Source organism: Cercospora kikuchii (genome assembly GCF_019650295.1).
Source record: "Cercospora kikuchii DNA, contig_00003, whole genome shotgun sequence".
NCBI lineage: Eukaryota > Fungi > Ascomycota > Dothideomycetes > Mycosphaerellales > Mycosphaerellaceae > Cercospora > Cercospora kikuchii.
In genome coordinates this window covers 540,967-558,556 of record NW_025408584.1, presented here as the reverse complement: position 1 = coordinate 558,556, position 17,590 = coordinate 540,967, and the positions used below count along the sequence as shown (strand labels likewise).

General features: G+C 53.0%; 3 protein-coding genes across 3 annotated transcripts; 2 read left to right on the top strand and 1 right to left on the bottom strand.

Moving 5' to 3' along the window:
* Window positions 1-625: 625 nt before the first annotated feature.
* Window positions 626-3,167, top strand: CKM354_000460100 (uncharacterized protein; the record flags this gene model as incomplete). Its single annotated transcript, XM_044799842.1, has 5 exons — window positions 626-734; window positions 784-1,647; window positions 1,696-1,786; window positions 1,837-2,105; window positions 2,152-3,167. The coding sequence occupies 5 exons, from the start codon at window positions 626-628 to the stop codon at window positions 3,165-3,167; spliced, it is 2,349 nt and encodes a 782-aa protein (XP_044655777.1).
* A 241-nt stretch (window positions 3,168-3,408) lies between these two features.
* CKM354_000460000 (uncharacterized protein) lies at window positions 3,409-4,303 on the bottom strand (the record flags this gene model as incomplete). The annotated part of the gene is made up of 2 exons (XM_044799841.1): window positions 3,409-3,790; window positions 4,029-4,303. 2 exons carry the CDS (start codon window positions 4,301-4,303, stop codon window positions 3,409-3,411), a joined length of 657 nt encoding a protein of 218 aa, XP_044655776.1.
* Window positions 4,304-13,900: 9,597 nt separating this feature from the next.
* CKM354_000459900 (uncharacterized protein) lies at window positions 13,901-14,284 on the top strand (the record flags this gene model as incomplete). The annotated part of the gene is made up of 1 exon (XM_044799840.1): window positions 13,901-14,284. One exon carries the CDS (start codon window positions 13,901-13,903, stop codon window positions 14,282-14,284), a length of 384 nt encoding a protein of 127 aa, XP_044655775.1.
* Between the last annotated feature and the right edge of the window lie 3,306 nt (window positions 14,285-17,590).

Here is a 17,590-nt window from a genome sequence, read left to right as displayed (position 1 = left end):
GAGAGATCGCAGTAGGGTGAGCAATCACCCATAGCTATAGTGCAGGACGGCAATCACACCTGAGGCGCGCCTGCACGCTAAGTCCGCGTCTGACCAGGATGGCCAATGCGAATCCCGGTCTTCTCGATCTTTCTCGTGCATCTGGTGCATGACTGACCCTCCCGAACTATCCGTACCTCGTCCCTGGGAAAGTCTCTGGAAATTAAACGCAATTGCTACCAATCACCTGGAGCACATGCTGCCAGCACCCATACAATGTACAAGTTGAGTTCCTGAATTCAGGTGGTCTGTGCAATGCAGCAATCCGTCAGAGTACGACCAAGGACACTGTGAGGAGCTGCAGTGAAATCGTGGAAGCTCTTGCGCTCAGTACAGCGTCAAACCTTATGGGATTGTCCAAGTAGCTTCCGGATCTGCCGCGTTTGAGAGAGATGTTTGGATCTCTCCCACACGACATGACAGGTTCAACCACGTACAGGGCCAGGATCAAGAGCTTCCGAAACACCCAGATCATCTCATGCACAGCCATCACAATGTAGGCACTTAATCTCACTCTGACTTATGCTTTCACTTCACCTGTCGCTATCCCGCTTCTTACCTTCTACCTTTGCGCCACATTGACAACATGGCTCACTCGCTCGCCACTGTTGTGCTGGCTGCGCAATTGGCGTCAGCAGCGCTTGTCACTGAACCTTTGCAATATGTCGATCAGCTGGTGGGAACCCAGAACGGAGGTATGCGCGTAGCGCGTTGATACTTGAATGCTGCAACTGACTTGCGCAGGTAATGTCTTCGCTGGAGCATCACTACCATATGGTATGGCCAAAGCGGTCGCCGATACCGATAGCGACTCCAGACAGGGCGGCTTCACCACTGATGGCGCCAATATTACTGGCTTCTCCGGCATGCACGACTCTGGAACTGGTGGCAATCCTTCGTTAGGCCTCTTCCCGCTCTTCCCTTTCTCCAGCTGTGAGGTTGATGAGATTAATGGGTGCGACTTTCCCAAGAAAGATCGCAGAGAACCGTACGTCAACACCTCGCTCAAGGCCTCGCCAGGTTACTTCAGCATCGATCTTCAGAGCGGCGTCCGGGGTGAGATGACAGCTGCCTTCCATACTGCGCTCTTCCAATTCACATTTCCTGAGAATGGAAGTGGCAGTCCGGTCATCTATTTGGACTTGTCAGATCTGTCCGATTCGCGTCAGGATAATGCCACGATCTCTGTCGAGAATTCGGGAAGAATGACGGGTTATGGGCGCTTCGAGCCATCATTTGGACAGGAGAAGTACATTGCATACTTTTGCGCCGACTTCAAGGGTGGGGCTGTCCGAGATACAGGAATCGTTGTCAACAGCCGTGGAAGTGCGGATGTGAAGGATTTGAAGATTTCCCGTGGCATCAATGGATACCCACTTCCAGGAGGAGGTTTTGTGCGATTCTCAGACAGATCACCTGTTATTGCAAGAGTCGGGTACAGTTTCATCAGCAGCGAACAAGCGTGTCAACTGGCGGAGAGTGAGATTCCTGACTTTGACTTTCAAGCTACGCAGAAGTCGGCTGTGGATGCGTGGACTGAGAAGATGAGTGTGATTTCAGTGGAGACGAATGATGTGGATCAGGATACTCTGAAGAACTTTTACTCAGGTGCGGTTCGACTTGATGTTGGAATTGAAGGGAGCTAACGCGATGCAGGGGTATACCGCACTTTCATCAATCCTCAAAACTACACTGGTGTGCAGCCAGTGGTGGATGCCAACACGATTTACTTTGACAGCTTTTACTGGTGAGATTTGCGTGTGGGATGTGAGCGGAGTCTGGACTGATGAATTGCAGTATCTGGGACCACTTCCGATCTCAGTTTCCTTTCTTGGTTCTTGTCGATCCACTTGCGATGGAGCAGATTATCCAAGGCTTGCTGACACTGTACGATATTCAAGGCTGGCTGCCGGATTGCCACATGTCACTCAGCAAAGGATACACTCAAGGCGGCAGCAACGCAGACGTGGTCATGGCCGATGCTTACTCCAAGCTCAATTCCACCAACATTGACTGGAATAAAGTGTACGAGGCGGTGGTGCGAGATGCCGAGGAGGAGCCATATGGTGAGCAGTCCCAAGACTGCACTGAGTCCATGCTAACATGTATCAGACTGGTGCTGCCAAGGACGTGGCGGTCTCGACAGTTGGAAGTCCCTCCACTACATTCCCGTCGAGGACTTTGACTACAAGGGCTTCGGCACTCACACTCGCTCCATCTCTCGCACACTCGAGTACAGCTACAACGACTACTGCATCTCTACCATCGCTCAAGGACTTGGCAAGCAAGGCGATGTCGAGAAGTATCAACAGACCAGTGGCAACTGGCGCAATCTCTTCCGCGCAGACCAAGAGTCGAATTTGTTCAATTCTTCGACCAGCACCGGGTTTACCGGCTTCTTCCAGCCCAAGTATCTCAATCAGACTTGGGGTCGACAGGATCCGCTCTACTGCTCCAACATTGATACCTCTCCTACCAAGTCATGCAGTCTGCAGAATACTGCCTCGGAGACTTACGAGTCTTCTATTTGGGAGTACTCGTTCTACGTGCCCCACGACATGGCACAGCTCATCGCTACGCTCGGCGGCCCGGAGACGTTTGTGCGCAGGCTGGAGTACCTGCATGATCAGAACATTACCTACATTGGAAATGAGCCTTCTTTCTTGACGGTCTACCAATACCACTACGCCGGTCGGCCTGCTCTCTCTGCTACACGCGCGCACTTTTACGTGCCCAGATTCTTCTCTCCAACGCTCGGTGGTCTTCCCGGGAACGATGACTCTGGGACCATGGGGGCTTTCCTGGCCTTTACCATGATGGGTCTGATACCGAACCCGGGACAGAACGTGTACTTTATCATCCCGCCCTTCTTTGAAGAAGTGAGAATCAAGCACCCTGTGACGGGCAATACGGCAGTTATCAGAAATGTGAACTTTGATGGGGGCAACTATGAGAATGTATACATTCAAAGTGCGACGCTGGATGGGGATGATTACACGAGGAATTGGATCGGGCATGAGTTCTTCACCGAGGGCAAGGAGTTGGTGCTGACCTTAGGGAGGAATGAGAGTCAGTGGGGGACGAGAGTGGAGGATTTGCCGCCGAGCTTGAGCGAGTATCAGTTTTAACGAGCGGCGGTGGAAGCAGTAGCATAGTGGAATGACGAGCTTATGATTTGGTCGCGTTCGCTGTTGGCTCATCTGTGAACATATCGAATGTGTCGCTCCTGCCTCCACAACTGATTTGTCTCTATTCTGTCTCGCAGTCACAAGTAGCTGCTCTCAGCGATGATCAGTGATCATGCAGCTGGATCTCGCCAAGCACATTTTATGTGACATGGCGGCGCTGGTCTTCATTCAACGATGGCTCTCAGCGATGATGTCTCTTGGACGAGTGGCTGGCCACCGAAGTCTCGAGAATGTTCTGAGGATTCTGTGGAGCTTGTGATATGAAGCTGGAAGACGACGATGACATGGCATCTCGCCTCTGGATCTCGTTCTGCATCTTCTGCACCGTCTTCTCCATGATCGCAGCCTTTGCAGCCTCCGATTTGGCTTGAGAAAGCTGTGTTGTGAGATTATTGTTCTCGTAAGTCAACACTGCGATTCGATCTGCCAGTGTCTGGCCATTTGGCAGCTTGATCATCTGCTCGAGCCCGTGAACTCGTTCTTCCAGTCGGCCATTCTCTGCCACCATACTCGTTGCAGAGGCGAAAGACTTCTCGACGAGTTCTCGTTGTGCGTTCAGTGAGCTTTGAGACGTCAGCACTGTCTCCAGGTCAGCATAAAGTATGCGTGTCGGAGGTTTGAAGACTGGCTGGCATGGAATATGAACAATGCGTGAAGCAAATGTTCTCCCTCTCCGTTGAACCGAGGCACGAGTGACCCCAGTCTATTTGGAAGTCTGGTGGCATGGAGGATGCGGACACCACGAGAGCGAGGCATAGAAGCAAAGATGATGACCAGCTCAATGGAGGTGGCTTGACTTACTTCTCGCCCAGTTTCAATCGAGCGAACTCCTCGTTAGGTGAACTTGCACGTTCTTTGGCGATCTGGACTTGGGACTCTCGCTCCGTGATTCGCTTGGACCTGGCATCAAGTTCTTCCTTCCCCTTGCAGAAGCTCTGTTTTGCTTCGCGGAGAGCGCTGTTCTCGTCTTCAATCTCATCGCAGCAAACTTTCGCGGTGATGCATAGCATTTCCATCGCGGTTGCAGTTCTCGCAGTTCTCTCGTTTCCGCCGGATTGGCGGATTTGCAATAGCATGTTTGCTGCAGAGCTCGCTTAGTGTGCTCGAGAAGGCGAGTCGGGCTCCCGGGCGGTCTCGTTCTCAACTATTGCGAGCTCGCTACGCATCTCGCCGCCTCCCTCTGAGCAGAACAGGCAAACAATCGATTGCCTTTGGTGTCTTTTCAAACGCGGCGTCGTGTCAATCATATGGGCAAGCGAAATCTTCTCTGGAAATATAACGAAACGAAGAAGTCGGCAACGAACATCTGATCGTAGGGAGCGATGAATGTTGTCCTCTCGTATATGTCCTGCAGTAGCTCTGGTTCGGGTGGTGTGTTTGCGTTTCCGTGAGGTGTGGCGCAACTCTGCGACAGAAGAGCGCGTTTGGGACGACGCTTCATACTATGCACTTTACATCGCGCTGGATGTTGTATCATGGCGAAAGCAGTTCATTGTAATCAATTGCGGGCTTGGCGTACCCTTAGATGCACTTCACACGTGCGCAGTATACCCGACCGCCTCCCTCAGGAATTCCGCGCCCCCTTCAGAGTAGCCGCGATAGATGAGGGCTGTATCAAAGCCTCTCCTGAAGACGTGCTGTCCACCCGGCACATGTCATGCGAAAGCGCGAACGGTTTTGCGGCGGGCTTGGCGAAGATCTGGCTATACAGATGGTGGAACAGCTCACCGCTAACGTCAAACTTCCGTCGGGTACTCCAAATCGTTTTGACGGGGCGAGACACATGAAGTGCGCTGCCTGAGATAGTTTCAGGCATCCGCGGTGACCCTTGTGAAGGCGGGACCGGTTTGAAGGATTCAGTCGCAGGCTTGGCGAAGTTCTGGCTGGACAAGCTACAAGGGCTCACCGCTAACGTCAAACTTCCGTCGGAGGCTCCAAAGTAGTATTGACAGGAGGGTATACTCTAAGAGCTGCTGCCTGAGATTTTTTATGTGCCCCACGGGTCTTTTGCGAAAGCGGGACCGGTCTGGGGCAATTCAGTCGCGGGGGCTTGGCGAAGTTCTTACTGGACACATTATCATGGCTCACCGCTCACGTCAAACTTCCGTCGGAGGCTCCAAAGAAGTATTGATGGCAGCGCATGCCTTGAGCGTTGCAGCTTGAAATCTTTCATGTGCCCGCCGGGTCTTTTGCGAAGGCGGGTTCGGTTTTTGGCAATTCAGTCGCGGGCTTGGCAGACTTTTCTGTGAACTCGATAATGTCCAATCGCTCACCCCATACTCCCTTCGCTCACTTGAAAATAGCCGCGATCGAAAGAGACTATCCGAACGCGTGTCCGTGAAGTTGTTCGATGCGGGCGGTGTGCTTTCTGCGTAAGCGAGAACGACTTTGTGCTTATGTGCGCGCGTTTGCCGATGACTTGTACTTGCAAATTGCGAACGTCGGATATCCTGCGCCAACTCGATTATAGTCGCGACAGAGAAAGACTGTTCGAAGGTGTGTCCTGGAAGTATTACGATCAAAGCGATGGCTGTCGTGGAGGTGAGAGCAGATGTTGCGACCCTGCTGCGGGCTTCCGGCTTCTTTCCACTTCACATCCCGACATGCAGGACCTTGGCAACGTGCACGCCCACACATGCCAAACAAACTGCGAATGTCACCAGAGGCATTATGCGCAAACGAATAAGACGTATCTCGCGCCCGCTATTGCCGACAGCACTCGCCGCATACAGCGCATAGCGCGCACCACAAGAACTGCCCGCAACAGCTCGGTCAAGCACAATTGAAGCGCAGCGACAAGTTCATCGAGCGAACTAATGTACCAGGCATTTAGCATCTATTCTCGACCTGAACCTCTGGGATTGCTTCTCTCCACGGGTTTGTCACAGATGCAGTTGACGTATCCGGTGCAGTACCCAAGCGCATCATGAAATGGCGCACCTCCCATTGCTCAAGATATGACGAAGATATTGGAAGCCACATCGCGTCAAGGATATTTCAGCACCCCTCATGCACGTCGTTGCAATATCCCAGTCAGTGAGCTGCAACATCTGAGTATGTGGGCAGACAACCTCTTGCTCCGACAGGGCTTCGCCGCAAGACATTCGTTGCTTCGTAGGCCCTCGCGACTGCACGCTGCCCCAATGCCGCGATTTCTCTCGGCTTCCAAGACCGTCGACCACCGAAGGCGACGTAGTTCGAAAATGGCAGTAGCTTGATGAAACAGCGAACTGGTCGCGGTGCAGGCTGCGGTCGAGTGCGTGTTGATCGAATCTCCTTTCTTGGGCTTCACAAGCTATGCGCTCGCGAACGCATGCGAGGACTCGCCAACTCCGGAACAACCGCGATGTACGAAAAGGATCTTTAAATCACTCTCCCAAACCGCTCTCCCATCCGACGAATCTGTTGCGTGAGCGCGAGCGGTTTTCGCAATTGGACTGCGGGCTTGGCGGCTTTTGCTGCAAATCACAGAACGCCTGACTGGACACCACAAAATTCCTGCGGGAGCTCAAAAATAGTCGGAGTAGATGCGGACTGTCCTAACGAATCTCCGTAGCCTAGCGCCACGTCTCCGCTACGTCTCGTGCGAGAGCGCGGGCGAATCTTGCGATCTAGCTGCAGGCTTGGCGCTACTCTCTACGAACATACGATGCCTTCCGGATAGCACATCGTCGCCACGGGGATTGCAGAGTACCCGCAATGGACTCGGACTCTCCAAATACTTCTCCCTGACCTGGACCTATGTCTCCGCTCGGTGTTGTGCGAGAGCGCTAGCAATCTTCGTGATTTTGAGGCAGGCTTGGCGGGATTCGCATACGAGACATAAGAGTCCTCTCGGACAGCACGTCGTCCCTGCGGACACTCCGCACCATTCGGACTGGACTCGGGCTACTCAGACACCTCTCCTGACATAGTTTCGTGTACCCGCCGCCTGTTATGCGAAGGCGGAAGCACTCTTCGTGATTTTGCTACAGGCTTGGCATCTTCCTACGAAGCACAAAATGCTTCTTGGACAACGCAGCGTTCCTACGGACGCGCCGTAAAGCGTATATGGACTCGGGCTATTGAGATCCCTCTCCTAGCTCAGTTTCATGCTCCCGCCGCGTCTTTCGCGGAAGCGGGAACGATCTTCGTGATTTTGCTGCAGGCTTGGCGACCTCTCCCTTCGAAACACGAATTGTCCCTCGGACAACGAATCGTTACCACGGACGCTCCGTACAGCCTATATAGACTCGGGCTACTAATATATATCTCCTGACATTCTTTCAGGTTCCCGCCGCATGTTATGCGAGAGCGGGTTCGCAATCTTGCTACAGGCTTGGCGACTTCTCTTACGTTCGACAAAACGCCTCTCGGATAACGCAGCAATCCTGCGGAGACCCCATATCACCCGTATGGATTCATATGACTTGAGAGCCTCCCCGCAACATTTTCTGTACACCCGTTGCATTTCGTGCGAGTCCGCGACGAAAGTCGGGCTTTGGCTGTAGACTTGGCGGGTTTTCTAGGAACGCAACGCTCGACCAGACATCTCGTCTCCCGCGCGGACTCTCCATTCTATCGCAGTTCCGGATGTTGCGCGGACCTGTTTGCGACTTGGCTGCACGTCTAGCTACAGCATGTTGTACCCAGCAGCCGTGGTCTGGCGCAATTCTGCAAACGACTCTCAACGGCACATTGCAATTGTGTCCGGGCGATGCGTGGATGAGATAAAGAGAATGTTGCGCGACCTTTGCGAGCTTCGTCACATTGTGTCTCACGTCCCTGTTAGATTTCTCTACTCACTCACGACGGCTTTTTGTGCTCTGGTGAAGCGAGCGCGTCTGCACGAGGGCACACCTGTCTGACAAATAGACCGGGTGTTTCTCTCTGATGTCGTTGCATGTATCCGCTTCGGATCAGCAAGATCGTGCTGTGCAATTTGCGACAGTTCTAGAGGAAGCATAGACATTGCAGAGGGAGCAGAGAGAGCAGAGAGCGGGAAGAGAAGCGTTTGCTTTGTCTTCACCGTCGCTGCCTATCTGATGCAAGCCCGCTCTCGTAGTGGCCACTATGGTCAAATGTCTGCAGAGAGTCCACTGCAGGATACCGTTCCGACGCAGCATTGAAGGCGACCTAGTGATCTCCCATGTCCAAGTTCGGCGAGTGCTCGCATGCGACGGGCTATAGATCGAACAAGAGCCCTGGCGTGACCCGTTCACAATCTCAATTTTGCCGATTTTATTCTACGATCTTCCACGTCAATCCAGTAGTATTCAACGAGTCTCTCACAATGGTCGGTGAAGCTTAGTATGTGCCCGGCCATTGCGCCAGCACACTACGATGCAGGATGTCACATCATGCTCTGCTGTCTGCCAGCGCAATTCAGATATGATCGACAGGTTATTCTCTGTTGTCTTACACCGCGATACGTGATGGCTCGATACATGCGCAAAGAGCGATGTTCCAGCTTCGACGAAAGTATGCCAGACTCCTCTTCCTCCTCGCATCATCTCTCGTGTCGGCTTCACAAGTGTGGAAGCTACATAGACAATCAGCCAAACTCCAACAAGTGATCCAATTGAGATTGTACAGAATGGCCGCGACACTTGGGATCTTCAATGTTTTGCAGCTTCCAGACTGCAGCCGCGCGCTTACGCCATCATGATCTCGCTTACAGTCGCCAGGATGCGAGCAAAGTCAACGTAGGCGCGTGGAGTGAAACGTTGACCATCGGACATATGGAACGGGTACCCTTAATTTGTTGTTGCTGTCGGTGCAGTAGGATTACCCTACCGGATGGCCATGGTGCCTCGCTGACGGCATCTATGGGAAATCAACACGCGGGAAAGCAGCCCATTGCCTGGTCCGGAGCCAGAAAGAATAGGTTATCGCCGAGCAAAGTATTTTCCAGCAGTTTCCACCATCTCCCAGCTTGTTCCGATCAGCTGTGCATCCATTTTATTCCAATGCGCCTTCCCGGGAAGGCTGGCCCATGGAATAAGACACCAGCTCCAGACTCGCAATGGAACGCTGCTGTGAGTGATGGGATATGTCGTTCGATCGCTTTTCCGCTCATCTCCCCCCTTCTCCCGGCAGTCTTGCGCCAGTTCCACCCGTTAGGTGACTCAGCTGGATGTCGTAGCGGTGTTGGAAGAGGATGAACATCAGTGGAACAAGACGGGACAAGCTTGTCCCGAGGTCTCTTGATGCTTTTCCACCACTTCCAAGTGTCCATTGGCATATACCGCGTCGCCGTGGCCGGTCCCGGATGTGGGTTAAGAAATAAGCCGAGGAGAGCGCGAGGTGAAGTTGGCCACGAAGTCTGGGGTACCACGTGACCTTTTTGCGATCCTGCAACTGTCGAATGCGTTCATGCGTCTCGACAAGTCACTACTGAGGTCGCTGGCCTGGGCTGCAGGTTTCTGTTTTCTTGGAGTCGGCTGTGCCTCGTTATCACAGAATGACACTCAGACTTAAGGCTACTATTGGACGTGCGCTTCCTCCTTTTGCACAAGCTTGTTTTTGAGCAGCGAATTCCTGATCCTCTCGAGTCGCGATAACTTTTCCGCGCATCGCCGGCGTTCAAAATCTTCGAAATCAGCCGGATCCGACTAAAGCGTCATCTTGGACAGACTCGAGACACGACGTTGACGCATCAACTTCAGCTGGTCTCGCGAGTCGAAGAACACTGTGCACAAACGAGGCTTGGGGTCATGTCCAAACGCGGACGTCGAAGTCATCACCGAATCTTGTTCTATGCAAAGGCCTCACATCTCGCTTGTGTCGTTGCACCCGAGTAAGTGCCGTGCTTGCCAGGACCCTGCGCCCCGCCGCAATGCGATTCGAATCCAACTTCTTCCAAATTATGCACGGCCACAGTGGATGCAAAATGGGATCAGTGCCCATAGAGACCATTGACGCCCATGACTTCTACGCCCGACCTGTGTCATTGCTCTATGTAAAACTTGGCGCTGGCGAAAAAGCACGGCAAGCCTACCTTGTGACTTGGTGAGGAACAGCGTCGCAAGCCGTCAAAGCGACGTGGAGCACCTAAAAATTCTCCTCAGATTCTAGTCTACGGCGCCAGGACTCCTGCGGGGTATGACCCAGGCCCGGTGAGACAAATCTACGCTCATCCGTACAAGGAGATAGAGCATGCACAGATACCGTAACATGCACACGTAGTCAGTACGCCCAGCTACGACGGCGGCATCCTGAACCACCGTCTTTCTTGCCATCACGCCCGCCAGAGAAAAGTGCTCAGCCCTCGATGGTACTTTCTCATCGTGCGGTCCTCTCATTGCCGGTTTCTCCGCGTCGAAGCCGTTGAACATCTTAAACCACGAGCCAGAAGAACTGGAATGGGCTTCATGAGCTAAACTGCGATGGGCACGACATAGTATCTCCAGCGTAATGTGAAATGCCATGGGCAGAGAAATACATTTGCATCGGAGGAAGCCAAACAAAGCGATACCAGAGACAAGCCATTGTCTTGCAATCTATGCACGCTGCCCGTGTACGTCTGGACGTGAATCCTGCAACCGCGACCATCTCATGTTGCGCCTACAGCTTCGCAGCCTAATTGAACTGCCGGCAAGAGAAGTCAGATCGTGTGTCTGTTTAGATTCTGCCAAAATTCTTTTCCTTTGCTCAAGCTTTTGTCGGCCGCCTTTGGAGTAAAGTGTGTTGCCGGAGAACGCACTGCGATCATTGCAAATTCCCGTTCGTGTCTGACTTCAGAGTCAGACGCCTCGAGAAGAACGGCCTGTGGAAATAACGTGGACGAAGTAGCTCTCTACCCTCGTAATAACTGCATCCCACGCACCGTGCTCCTAACCACCACTGACGCCCACCTCGACTCTGCCATAGCTTCTGGACCCGATTCCGTGATTACCTGGATCGGATGGTCATGATCCGCTCGGCCATATCGACAAGCGCATCCGGATCCGGCGAAATGGTAGAACACGAAGCTGTCGAAGAGCTGCAGGTTTCCGCGACCTACGGGCGAAATTTCTGAAGTGCAGCGACGCAGGCAATCGAGGGATTTTCTTACAGGAATTTGCTATAAAGTTCTGCCTGACACCCGGATGCACTTTGAACTCGGCCATATTCAGTCTGCTATCGAGTGATACTCGCTCCGAAGGTACCGCGCCCTGCCATCAGAAGGCACGATCCGTCGAAAGTAGCCGCTGCAAATTGCTTAGCTTTGCGACTCAACCTCCGTTGTGATTTGGTCAGGTTGTGATTTCACTATCGACCGCATGGACAACGGCACCAGAACTTTGCAGTGCAATAGCCGCACTGCAGTGGCCTGATGAAATTCGATAACATTACACGCTACCGGCGGCATCGATCATTAGGTCCATCTATGCCGCCGCCGCTGTGTCAGAGATTGACAGGTCAAGGTTTGGGGTCACAGGCCAATCCTCAGCCACGGGTTCGCCTTACGCTTTACAGCAGGAATGTTTCCTGCTGCAGAACCGCGCACCCTGCTAAGAACGCCCGGAGCGATGAACGCGACTATCTGAAGCTTAAATACACGGGGTTGGTGGGCAGGGCGTCGATCTGATGGCTACAGCGGCAGCGGCATGTTCGTAAAGGATGCTAAGTTCTACTTAGCAGGTGCACGGCCGTAATAGCCTGCTAGCTAGGGCATAGACCCATGCAAAAAACAGCGCCTCTCTTGTTGCGCAGCCGTGGTCTACACTGATACAATTCGGTCCTCGCATACTTTACTTGCCAAACTGCACTTTCGTCGTTCTATAGTCAGCTGGGCAAGCGGCCTGCGTAACAACTCGCACTGTTAAGTCGTAGGGCGTTTATTCAGACCAGTCTTTCTAGCGATCCTGCACGAACAGCTGGTGCGACGCATCGGAGCACTGTGTATGGTGCGTGCGGAGCCCATCGTTTCCTATAGAGCGTAAGCAAGGCCACGAAGATCGCGGGTGCCAGTTTGCGCCATGTGTGTGGGGTTGGCTCAAGCAGTCTATCGTGGAGAGTAGAACTTCGATCTGTCGCTCCATTAGACCTCGGGGCGAGAGGTGGCGTGTGAAACGAATAACACATTCTACGCACAGGCTTTGAGGTTGGACGAGCAGTTGTCTAACTCGTAGCTTGGAGTACAAAGCGTCAGTGCGCACGACAGATAGACGAGCTCAGCATTCTACTCGATCTTGTTATGAAGCTGCAGAACTCTGACATCAGCCGCGAAACATCTGAGGAACATCGTGCGCCGTATGACAAATGCTTCGCTCGATCTTACGAGTTGCGGCCATATTACGTTGAGCCTCATGGGGACATTTGTAGTCCGTCGGTAGGTACATGGGGTGTCGAAGTGCAAGCTGAACATCCCTCTCTCTTAGCCTAATGCTCTTGCTGAGGCATGGAAACACTAGACAAGCAAGATTGCTAACAATCACTGGGTCTGCACTGATAAACGATCCGGTGGCTGAAGCTCTTGGAAGATCTTCTGCTGTACTCCGCGAATGACATCAGGTTGATGGGTTGCTTGAACAGGTCGTAGGCAATGGGTACGTACACGCCTGCGTTGACAGCCGTTGTTTGATGTGCAGGCTCGTATACCACCGTGGAATAATTGGAACTTCCTGCTCAATCGCAGACAATTCTCTGTACCAAAGTCATGCCTCTGGACAACTCCGTCGCTCGTGAGGTGCATCTGCTCACAGAAGCGCATGAATGTGTTGTATCTCGTGACACAATGGTTCTTGCGTCAGTGCGCGCGACAGACGGCCTGATGCTTTTATTAAGGCATGGGAACACGCAGCCTTGGCCGGTCGCTGAAGCCAGGTGCTTGAAAACGCATGCTGGCACATCTTCCGCTGAACATGGCGAATGACATCAGGTTGATGGGTCGCTCGAACAAGTCGTAGGCAATGGGTATGTACAAGCCTGCGTTGGCAGCGTTTGTCTGATGTGCAGACTCGTAAACCAAGGTGGGTTGCTTGATGCTTCCTGCTCGATCGTATTTCTGTACCAAAAACGTGCCTCTGGACAACTCCGTCACTCGCGACGTTCATCTGCTACGTCCGTAGTGAGATGCGAGGCCTAATCGTAAGGCTCTCACGCTGGCGCTCAAGGACATGAACGTGTTGTATCTCGTAACACATGGGTATCGTCTTTGCAGAGCCATGAACTGGCGGATCAGGTCCTCTCCGTCGGGTAGGTAGACTTGCAGCAGCAGCAAGGTATTATCGTCCGCCGTGAAGCAGCCCAACAGACCCTGCCCGGTGCTTCGTAAAGACTCGAGGAACGCTACGCTTGAAGCGCAGCCAGGGCGCAGCAGCTTACTACAGTCAGCAAGCTTAGTCTGGTTATTGTGGATTGACGAACAGTCGACCAGGGCCCAGCACGGCATCTTCTACTGTCTTGACTCGATTACGTGGTGTGTTCTGCCTGGTGTAGCTCAGGGCCCTCTGCCCTCGTGGCAAAACTGCAATGATGCGATGAACCGAGAACTACGTCCTTTCTCCGCTCCGGAATTGCAGACCACTTTGTCCCATCCTGTTGATTCAAGTCAATTGGGCACAACCCCAAATCGATCAAACAGTTCTGCAAGAAGAATGGAATCCACATCACCTTCTCACCTTCAGGTACCTCGAGATCAGTGGGCATGGTGGAGAAGGGCAATGACATTCGCCAAAGCACCATGATGAAATCCATTGGAGGTAACCATGGAACGAGATTTGAGAGGATACGTTGAAACGAATCCAACTTGGAACGTTGATCTTCCTCGTCGCACCAAGGCTGTGAACTCGAGGTACATTGCGCACCTTGGACATTCTCCTGCGGAGATCGCGTTTGGATGTCGTCCTTCAGACATGGCACCAACGGAATGGGCACTGCCAACGCCTTCGAAACAGGATCTGGTAGAATGGATGACCGCGCCGGACTTTGACCTCCCACGAGTGACTGAAATGGGCCTCCTGGTCTACAAGTTCATGGCAGCGAGACAAGCTATTCACGCCTCTGTTACTCAGCTTCGCAAAATCAGGCTACGCCTGGCGTCGTCTGCCTCCACCACTATCTTGGCTCGACTGATATGCTGCCCCAGCTGATGTGCCTGTTGTGCGGGCTTGCTGCGGGATTTGCTTGGGTGAACCAAAGGTCCTTGTCTGCCGCAATCGGATCTGCCATCGCGCTTGCGCATAGGCTGTAATGCGCCCCAAGGAGATTGGCATGCACACGAATTTGCTAGACTCTAGCATCTCTCCACAGAAAGCCCAGGTGTAAGGACGGTCAGTCGTGATCTCTACCGCGGCTGTCTTATCCTTCTCGAAGCGCTAGTGCAGCTCCGCGCGAAAACGTTCGATCGGCAAGGGCTCGCTTCGTCGCCTGCGGAGCTGATCCTGTAGCGTTAGGCCCAGGCGCGGTACTTGTAGTGTAGAGGTTTAAGCAGCGCCCGCATCGCCCGGATGCGTTAGGTGTAATTTCCGGCGGCAGCGCTAGTAGCTCGCTACATAGTCTAGGTGCAAGGGTCGAATTTCCTGCGCTGCCGCGCTCGACATTAATAGAAGTCAGATACAAGACGTCCTAGCTTAGACGAGCAAGCAGGCGTATAGCAAGGTGTCGACGTCCGAGCTTGCACTAGTGGTTAGTGCTTCCTCTGACCGTGCACAGTCCTCGCTAGCAGAAGTGCGTTATGTACACGCGCGGTAAGACGCTTAAGAAACAGACGGAAGACGCGACAGAGACGAGCGTTAAATGTGCAAGTTGGTGATTCGTGATTGCTGCCGTCTATAGCCTACTCAGATCTTGCACGTGTTGAACACCTCTCTTTCTCGCCGCCAAGCTAGACCCAACGGTGAGGGGCTTGGTGCGTAACAACACTACGCCAGCAACGTTCATTGTTGTTCCTCGGCGCACGTCTGCGGCATTTTCTTTTAAACGCAGATGCTGTGCGTCCTGTGGATTCTGAAAGGAGCTCGATCGCCTTGAGCTCGAATGTTTCGCTAAAGGTCCTACACGATCAGAACTCGTGCAACCGATCGGCTTTCGCAGATACTCCATAAAAGCGTGTTTGTGTCAATCTGCGACAGCGCCTCGTATAGCCCAGCGTGCCTAGCTTCCTCTTACATTAACGCAAAGGTCGGTGCAACGCGGCGATAGATGCTTTGTAGCACGCTATAGCAATAATACTACGTAGTGCTGCGAGACATGCTCGCTATCAGGCACGCAGCTCTGCTACGCTGCTAATGCCTCGCTCTAACACGACGTCCCGATATCTGAATTACTGTCCTGCGCGTATATACGCTGCTGTTGCTAGCGCTTTGCGCACTGAATGCTAGATGGCGCAGCTAGACTTTCGATCCTCTATGTACTACGAGCCTCGGCCTGCGCGAGGCGCACGCAAAATGGCAGCTGTTCCACCGAGCTTTGCTCTCGCGTTAGCTGATGACCTGAGCATCTAATGCTAGCGGAAGACGGCGAGCTGCGAGGTCGCGTCTCAAGGTCCAGCACGCTGCCGTCCATAACATAGGTCCTCTCGAGCAAGTGTAGCAGCAAGTTCGCATGCTGACTTGCACAAGCTGGTTAATACCTAACAGCGGTCTTCTTCTCGCGATAGTAGACCTTGTACCCGCGTGCATACGCAAACACTTTACGTCGACGCTGCTTGCTATGCCTCCCAAAAGGCATGTCTAGTAGGCCATCGTGGCTCGTCCAAACTACATGAAGATTATGTGCCATGACCCTGGGCCCGGGTGATCACTTGGTACAGGGGTGATATGCTAGAGGACGCTTGTTCCGCGTGTCCGCAGGATTTTGGGCAGGCACATTTCTGCTGCACTAAGCGCAGGAAGTAGGTAGTACTGCCAGAACAACGCAGCAGAGACCTGGAAGAGATGATACAAGCTAAAGGAAGCTTGTTCCACGCGTGTCCCGCCTTCTTCCACCTCTTATCGCCGTCTTCCGATGACATACTACACACAACCCCGGATCGGGTTTCTGGTGTTTAAGGTGGGAAATTGTAGCCCAGACTTGGATTTGATGGAACAGCATGAGAGGGACCTCTTCCATGTGTTTCCCGTCTTGTTCCGCGGACTAGTAGCCACTTCCAATAGGGTCGGCTAAATGCTGGGCAACTCGAGACAGTAACCTATAGGAATAGAAGCGGGAGAGCACAACGAAGAACCTAGGAGAGGTAGAAGAGTACAAGAGAACCTTCTTCCATGTGTTTCCCGCCTTGTTCCACCGAGCAGTGCCTACTTCCACTAAGGCTAGGGCACCTGCTACGCAGCCCGAGACAGAGATGCACAAAGGTGTTAGCGGGAGAACTCAAACTAGGCTTGGGAGTGATGGAATAGAGTCAGAATAGCTTCTTCCTTCTGTTTCCCGCCCTCTTCCATGTGTACATAGTGACTTCCTATAGGCTGAAGTGGTGCGTAGGCCAGCCTGTAGCAGGCAAGGTCGATGTTATAGGCGGGAGAGCACGGGAGAAACATGGAATTAATAGAAAAGAGTTAGGGAACCCTTTCCCATGTGTCTCCCGCCTCGATGCACGCATGCCTTGCGAGTTCCATGCCAGTAGGCTACAAGTAGGTCGTCCCTAGGTCAGAGGATCGTATTGGCTAGGAGGAAAACCTGCAATGGATGTGGCATAGACGTGAAAGCTTTCCCCATGCATCTCCCGCCTTGTTCTACGTTTGTCTCGCGAGTCCCTATAGCTTTACCTTCGGAGCCAGTCGTGTCCCCGGCGCGGAGACTATATTTGCAGGTAGGACAACATGGAACAGACGTGGATCAGACAGGAGACACTACGGAAAGCTTCTCCCGCGTGTTTCCCGCCTTCTTCCGTCTAGAATATATAAGTCCCGGCAGCCTTGGGCCTCAGATTGACCGAGCGAGCTGAGCGAGGGCGCGGAGAGTAGCGAAAGCAGTAACAGGGCACGGGAAAGACGTGGATTAGACAAAAGACAGTAGAAAAAGCTTCTTCCGCGTGTTTCCCGCCTTCTTCCGTATATTATCTACGGATACCGGCAGCCTCGGGTCTTGCATAGACCAAGCGAGGGCGCGGAGAGTCGCGGAAGCAGTAACAGAGCACGGGAAAGACGTAGATTGGGCGGAGAATACCAGACAAAGCTTCGTCCGCATCTTTCCCACCTTCTTCCGTGTAGTCTATACGGGCCCCGGCAGCCTTGCGCCTTGCCTCACTCGAGCTCGGGCATGGGCAGTTACGAACGCAGTACAAGCATATAAGACAGATGTGGATTAGGCGGGATATCCTAGAGAAAGCTTTTCCCGCATGTTTCCTGCCCTATAGGATGCACTTGTTACGAGTTCCGGCAACCTGTGATTCTAGCGGTGCCGAGACGCAGCTGGTAGCATAGCATGGAGCGGAAGAGCACGGGAAAGACTTGGAATAA